Here is an 8437-nt window from a genome sequence, read left to right on the forward strand (position 1 = left end):
AATTTAATACAGAATTCTAATTTGGAGGGTTTTGTGATAAATTATAGTATTTATAAACTAACAAATACTTAATGCTATTTCTTCTAAGAACCTAACCAAAATAGTTTAAAACAATCCGAAATATTGTTTCAAACAGTTTTGCTAAATATTTGCTTTTGAACTACTTTGCATACCTAATATAATTAAGTAGTTAAAGCGGGGTCAAATGTGCCGTCAAAAAGTACAACGTAAGGAAACTGCTGAGTTTCGAAATGGACGTACTTTTGTCTCAAGGCGATAAATACAGACAAGCTCCACGTATAAACTCCTTTACCTTTTGTTGATGCGGAATCATCGCATTACTGTTACAACTTAAACGAAATTACACATTACGATTATTTCCAATATTGTAAGCAGAGTATACCAAACAAATTAGCAGCGATTCATGTAAAATATTTGTTACATTTTTATCTACAACCTTGTGAAATTGTGAAAATTTTACGACTATTACAAAAATAACAGAATTTGATATGACGCTTAGTAATTTCTTTTTTAGATTTCTTGCTGAAATGTAGCAACAGGATTGTTCTTTTACAATTGTGCTTAATGTGTCAGTATAATGAAATTAACATTTGGAACTTCAAAATTATACCTTCTCATATCCGGTAATTAAGACTTTTTTAAAACCTATAAGTAATATATTTACTAAAAAAACAAGGATCAATCCATTAGATTCTTTCTTAAATTAGTGTTTGTCTTTGAGTTGTTATCTTGCATTTTATAGTTCTTGTTTGACAGAGACGCCTAATTGAGCATTTAAAGATTCACAGTGCGGGTTCCTCCTCCACCGCGTTGTCAGGAGTACGGTGCACGAGGCTACACCCGCATAAAATACTTAGGGAAGTCTCCTTGGAATACATTATTATTTGCCTTAATCTACCAGACTCATCCATCCCCACCTAACCAAATTTTTAATGATCCTACCAATACCGCTTTTAAAGTCCATGCCTGATTTATGCTGACCTTCGCACTTGACTAACGGTTTTTGTTTTTAAATTATTTAAGGATTCGATAAAAAGATTACTAATATTATTAGCGTCAAAACGAAATGGAAGACTATCAAATTTTAAAATTTTAAATCATTACAAATGGATCAAAAATATGAATATGTTACAATGAACTTTAGTTTGTACGTAAAACGAAAAAACATTCAAAGTCTAAACCAGTGTTTCCCAACGTGGGACCCATGCCCCACGGTTAAATAATTTTATTGTAAAGAAAGTCAATTCGAAAATGGACTCGACAGGAGTTTAATCCTTTAAATTAAAAATTATCTATATTACATAAGGGGGCGTAAGAATCTTAGAAAGGCTAAAGTGGGGCACGGCAAAAAAAGTTTGGAAAATACTGGTCTATACTAATGTTTACAGAGGTTCTTTTGAGTGTTTATTCATTCAAAATCTTTCAAAGCATAATTATAGGTGCAATAATCGTGTTATAGTCGTTTACTTAGCGCCCCTGTGAGAAAATTTAAGACTGGTTTTAAAATGTTACTTGGTAAATTTTAACGATAGGTAAGAAAATACTTCCGAAGTTCACAGAAATGATTCATAAATGACTCTCGTGCATAGATGTGACAATGATAGTGTTAGAGAAGCTATGTGGCTATTTGTGGCTCATGCTTGATTTAAAAGTTCTTTAAAATCGCTTCTTGAATTTACCGCGTACCACAAGTTTTATGTGGTACGAAGAAAAGCATTTGTAGATGCCAAAATTAAAACTAAATATTTAGTACGCCATTCATATGTTTTGTCTACGTAGAACCGAAAACAATCGAATAGTGTGTAAGCAGTTTGAAACGACGAGAATTATTTTAATTAATCAGGGTCTAATGATGGTTGCAATGAAGTATCGATTCCACTTGTATATATTATTCTTTTCGAGAACTTAGATAAGGATATAATGCAAAAGTATTTGGCTAACTACTTCGATTCAAATGACAGTTTAGTCTTATTAAAATTAAAAGTACATTCGTTTTGAAACATGTATGTAATGTATTAACTAATTAAGTAATAGTTAATTATGCCAAGTATTTGTATTAATTATTATATAAAGAAATTATATTTGTAGTTTTCCGATTACTTGCTTATTAAAATATTATTTCAAGAAGTAAATAATTGAAAAATTAATAGAAGATTTCACGTCATAATCTGGAACTTATGCTGTGAATTACTCAAGTCTAACACAAATGTACTAATGTGAAGATCACAGTATAGATAATAAAACGTGTAAACCGAGAATTAGTTTTAGCTGTTTCAAAATATCATAACGATGAATATCGAATAAAAGTGCTTTGTCGTTATTAATGTATAGTACTTTAAATTGTCCACGACGTATACAAAATATAGGTGGATGCGTTTGGTTATAATTATTAAGTTGAAAATATTGTGATACCGAGAATTCTGATTGTAAATAATTACGTTTTTAAATATATAAATTAATTTACGTTTTTAAATATATAAATATAAAAATTAATTACGTTTTTTAGAAACGAAACGTTTGTCATTTAAAACTACTCATTGAGCTTTTCTTTCTCGATTCATTGCAGTCCTTTAAGTACTATAATACAACAGAGCCAAGCGTGGCGATTATGGTATATCCTCTTTATACATGTTTGGGGAGAGAAGGGGCTATGCCTTGCAGTGAGCGTCTATAAGCTGATACTACGAGCATATATATTGTATTATTTTTGCTATTTAATATATATTGATTACTTTTACAAGAAGAAGAGTACTATTAACTTTAAATTGGGTTTTGTGGGAATGCAAATTGTTGCAAAGTAAATATTTAACTGAAAAGGATTTCTAACTTATCAACAACTTGTAATATGATGTAGTAATGCTTAGCTATCTAAGCCGAGTGTTACCTTTATAGTAGAGTAGACAGGTTGCGGGAGCGTTAAATGGCAACTCTGTAATATTTAAGCCAATGTAAAGTATTAATCCTATCTTTAATAATCGATAATAATAACATTTTTGATAATTTATGCTCGTTTCAAATATTTCATACTATTTATAGTTTTTATATGCTTTTAAATACCTAAGGGCATGGTTAAAGTTATACTGATGTATTATGAATTGCTAATTAATCTGTTACAACACATAAAAAGGTTATTAAAGAGTTTATGATATATTGTTATATTCATTTTAGGGAACAAAATATTTTTACAATAATAAAGTGCAAAATTTTTCGAGAAAGAAGTTAACTCATTGATTGTTTTGTGTAATGAAACACTTTTTATTTTTTCAAAGTAGTTATTATTTTAAATGTTGTTAATTATTCAATTATATTTTATATTTAAATAAATATTTTAAAAATAAAATGACATTCTTCTTTTCGTTAACGAAACCATATATTTTTATAACACACATTGGGTTTAATTTAATTTTAATGAATATACTTAAACCAAAAGTGTGAAAGAGATGGCAGATCGGGATCGGAACTGAAAAGCAGTGGCAGTTGTGGACGGTGTACTTTCGTTGTACTTTGGTATAGAGATGGATGAATAGGCGTCCATCTTGAATTTCGCTGAATTTGTGCCGGTTATGTGATAAAAGTGTATTTTTTAGAACGGACATCACGTTACTTGTTAATATTCAAGAATTCTATGTATGCTTTTACTATTTAATACTTAAAATAGGATTAACCTCAGTAATGTGTTAGGTATGGATACTTGACTAAACCATTTGATCATTTGACGAATAATGGCGTGCGTTTTTCTCTGCGAACACTTTCAAATTTTATTTCGTGTCATTTTTTCATTAATAGTTTAATCTTCTCTGTAAGCCTTGCTTGTTGATTGCTTGTAAATACTTTTATTTCAATATAAAGTTATCATTAATTTCAAAGTTTTGCAGCAACTATTGAGTTGGATGTCGTTTTTAGGTTATACATCAATACAAGTGACTCGTAATCGTTCGTAATCATTAACAATGATTCCCAGTGACGACTTCGATGATTAAAATTACAGTAATCAAGTGTGATTTAGTGATCCTTTGAAAGTGACGTCGAAAATATTTTTATTCACAGTATCATTACTCAAGACATATGCGATTTCCGGTAAGAATATCGTCGATAAAACCTTAGGTTGGCAAAGGTATAGAACGATGGCATTACCTAGTAGAGCCCGGGTATATGCCGATGTTAACTCACAAAAACCCAGAGAATATTGGGACTATGAGAGCTATGTGGTGGATTGGGGTAACCAGGAAGATTACCAGCTAGTTCGGAAACTGGGGCGCGGGAAATACAGTGAAGTATTTGAGGCAATAAATATTACTAATAACGAAAAATGTGTAGTTAAAATATTGAAGGTAATTGAAATCTTGTTTTTTTTTTAACTTTTTACAAAAATGTATACACTAATTCTTTATTTACGCTCGTATACTTTCTTTAGTATTACTAAAAATATTATTGTTATATTTGTTAAACAAAGTCTTGGAGCTATTGCTAGCCTACACTTGTATTTACATGTAGAATTTCTTTCTAGCCTGTTAAAAAGAAGAAGATCAAAAGAGAGATAAAGATATTAGAAAATTTAAGAGGTGGCACAAATATAATAACATTACAAGCTGTAGTTAAAGATCCTGTGTCTCGTACACCTGCACTTATTTTTGAACATGTGAACAATACTGATTTTAAACAACTGTACCAAACACTGTCAGATTATGATATAAGGTAAGATCTGCTATAAATACATGAATTATTAACTTTGATTATTAAGGTAGTAACATCAATTATTATTAAACTATAACACCACAAACTGTTTTTAGGTATTATTTGTATGAACTTTTGAAGGCTTTAGATTATTGCCACAGTATGGGTATTATGCACAGAGATGTAAAGCCTCACAATGTTATGATTGATCATGACAATAGAAAGTTGCGTCTCATTGATTGGGGCCTGGCTGAATTCTACCATCCAGGGCAGGAGTACAATGTTCGTGTTGCTTCTAGATACTTTAAGGTTTGTTGTCACAACCATGATTTTATATTAAAAATACAAATTTTCAAGTACAATTAACTTCAAGTTACGGTTATAAATTATTCTATTTCCAAAAATATATATATATTATTACATTTCAAAATAGATATTTACAAGAATTGTCCTTCAATTTAAAAATAAATTTTCTTAATATGCTATTAATCAATAAATATTTAAGTACACTATACAGTATATAGCAAAGGTTTAGATTGAATAACATTACAATATATATAAATATTATTAGGTCAACTTGTGATAGTGCATTTTTATTATATTGTATATAAATTTTTACAAACTGTATCTCTTAATATTTTAATATATTCATTATTCTTCTAATGCTTAAAATAAAGCATTGTATTGAATATATAAAGTGTGTATAGATTTACTGTTTTCTTTTTCTTATCAATTTAGAAGTATTGTCTTAATTACAGTTATTACATGTATGCACATGTACATAATTCTTATTCTTTTACAGGGTCCTGAACTTTTGGTGGATTATCAAATGTATGATTACTCTTTAGACATGTGGTCTTTAGGGTGTATGTTAGCATCCATGATCTTCCGTAAAGAACCATTCTTCCATGGTCATGATAATTATGACCAACTTGTTCGAATTGCTAAAGTACTGGGTACTGAAGAGTTATTTGAATATTTGGACAAATATCATATAGAATTGGATCCCAGATTTAATGATATACTTGGGAGGTAGGCTAGTATTATTAAGTAATGAAGAAATCATGAAAAAACATATTTAGTTAATCATTTAGATTGGTTACATATGAAACATTTATTTAAAATGCCATTTTTATGCCCACAGGCATTCACGCAAACGGTGGGAGCGATTCGTTCACTCTGAAAACCAACATCTAGTTTCTGCTGAAGCTTTAGATTTCCTGGATCGTCTATTACGCTATGATCATTATGAGCGTTACACTGCTCGAGAGGCAATGGATCATCCATATTTCTGTAAGTGTTAATTAAATATCTTTTGTGAGAATCGAAAAACCATATTGCAGTACTCCTTTACCATTGACACAGAATGAATGTAATATTGCTTGGTTGAGGAAGCCAGATTTTTTAAAACAAGATGATTCATCGTCATGTATATTTAATATTATTACAATAATACCTACAACATGTGCTTCCACACTTTTAATTTCAAGTTTTGTACATAATCGGCTGTTGTTGTTGTCATAGCTGCCTCTAAGGAAGTAAAGAAAGGAATGATGTATTGTTGAAAATTAAAAAAGGCATTGTTTGGAAAGTCTTTTTATTGAAAAATTGTGCTAGTTTTAATTATCTGCAATTTAATTGTCTTTCAAAGATAAATAAATACATGACAGTCACTTATAATGCTGTTAAAATAATTTGCTTAATCAAATATTTAAATTAATTTTGTCTCTAATTATACTTAGCATTATGAATTCTCACTATAGCTTCTGAATAACGTAATTTGTAAAATAACTGATAAATATTTAACCTAATTGTCAACTTAAAATACACATAATTTAAACTAAAAACTAAACATAATGTAAACACATTATTTTAACCCTATGAACAATTTTCTTTTTAAATAATTCAATTTATATGTTATTAAGATATATTTGAAGTAATGATTTTAACTATTAGATGTGTTTTAATTTTTTAAGCAAACAAGGTAATTTGAAATTTCAATAATTTGAATGATTATAACAATGTCACAAAATTGTATCACAAATAATTCATGATTATTTTTGAACATGCCGTTGATAAAAATGAAAGAAAAGAGAATGCTCATTAGGTGTTGATAAAATGAATTTTTCTTATAGAAGTAATTGAATACCACACATAATTTTTATTATTATACACTTTACAAGGTCAATATCTATAGAGAAAAACAAGTAAATTTAGTTAGTAACTAATAAATTAATACATGCCAATAGGTAGCTGTGTATTTAAACGATTTACTTGTTATTATGCTCAGATTTAAAAAAACCTTGAAAATTTTAAGGCGAGTCTACTAAATTTGAGCATATTTGTGGCTGTAAAAACATTTTGAGATCTTAACATGCTATATCTATCTATGATCTTAATATTATTTTACATAATAATAGTACAGAAAATGAACCTCTTTGTGTACCATAATTTGTAGTGCTATTTATGTATGTATAACACAAATACAGCTATACAGCTTAAACAAATTGAGTTAATTTAATTATTTATTTATTTACTGTAATAGAAAACAAATATACAGAGTATAACTAGTTGATTGAAATGAATTATTTACCATCTACTAGATAACAACAATAACAGAAAAGTGTCAATTGCTATTTTACAGCTTCCTAATAAATTAATGTTGGCTAAAATGACTTGACATGTGCAGGTAATTTTCTCAGTACTGTGCGGCAAATAAAAATTCATACAGCAATGTTCTGAGTTTCTAAAAAATACATCCATTTTTACCTGTGCCATTTGACCTGGTTAAAAAAATGTGACTTTTTTGTTAACATTTTCAAAATAATTTTTTGGCGTTAGCTACTACCTGCCACCTACCACCCGATATCTGCCGATTTCTGCTCGATATTAATTTATGAGTCATGTTTGTATTATATTTTAAATTTAGTAGTAAAGTTAATTATTAAACTTTTACACTTTTTACATCTTAGAAGAGTTTATTTTTATTGGCTATTGCCTCAATTATTATCATCATTAAAAACCAAAATTGTAAATAATAGTTATGGTACATATTTAAGTCAAATGGTTGTAAATATTATAATTGTTATTAATAATTTCACTTGTCATTTCAGATCCAATAGTAAAAGAGCAGGGCCGAATGGTGTCATCTAACTCCCCCACTCCGAATGCACTGCAAGGACCAATAAATGCTACAGAATAATTGTTATTAGACTCAGTAATGCTCTTAATAACACTATAATATATTGAATATTTACTTGTACGAGATTCCAGAGGAAATCCATAGGAAAGTGACAACCATAATAACATCGCAAGTCCACGGAATAAAATAACGCAAGGGCAAAGTGAAGAGTGTCGTCTCTGTTAAACTGATATCTCATGAAATTCCAATGTTTGCTAAATGAAGTATAATTTGGAAAGACAATTTAATTTAGTGATTAATGTTAGTAAAAATCTGGTTTATTCATTGTTTTTAAGTGTTTTTTCTCCGGTACAAACTAAAAGTCCATGGAAGTGTATCATGCTATTATTTTCAAGTATCTTGTGGTGGTTTTGAAATTTTACAGTTAGAATTCAATACCCATCTTTTTATGTGAAGTTCAATATTAATTATTGAGATACAAGAAAACATTTCGAGTTTCATTGCACTTGATCTTTTGCATTTATTAACCTATATGGTATTGATATTGTAATTACTTGTATAATATACTATTGATAACAACTGCATACAGATTGCGAATAA

The 8437-nt window shown here is 28.9% G+C and overlaps 1 protein-coding gene across 4 annotated transcripts; it reads left to right on the plus strand.

Moving 5' to 3' along the window:
• Window positions 1-581: 581 nt before the first annotated feature.
• On the plus strand, window positions 582-8166 carry CkIIalpha (casein kinase II subunit alpha). 4 transcript variants are annotated; one of them, XM_068770765.1, is made up of 7 exons: window positions 582-644; window positions 4069-4352; window positions 4529-4716; window positions 4812-5004; window positions 5498-5727; window positions 5840-5988; window positions 7809-8166. In XM_068770765.1, exons 1-7 carry the CDS (start codon window positions 599-601, stop codon window positions 7895-7897), a joined length of 1179 nt encoding a protein of 392 aa, XP_068626866.1. In that variant the 5' UTR covers window positions 582-598; the 3' UTR covers window positions 7898-8166. The 4 variants fall into 4 exon arrangements, with proteins under 4 accessions (XP_068626866.1, XP_068626868.1, XP_068626867.1 ...); XM_068770767.1 differs by lacking the exon at window positions 582-644 and adding an exon at window positions 3489-3702 and having other exon boundaries at window positions 3925-4352; XM_068770766.1 differs by lacking the exon at window positions 582-644 and adding an exon at window positions 3489-3702.
• The last annotated feature ends 271 nt before the right edge of the window (window positions 8167-8437 follow it).

Source organism: Battus philenor, unplaced genomic scaffold (assembly GCF_028537555.1).
Source record: "Battus philenor isolate CCGP_79_NKW_IND1 unplaced genomic scaffold, ilBatPhil1.0.hap1 SCAF_3, whole genome shotgun sequence".
NCBI classification, from domain to species: Eukaryota; Metazoa; Arthropoda; class Insecta; order Lepidoptera; family Papilionidae; genus Battus; species Battus philenor.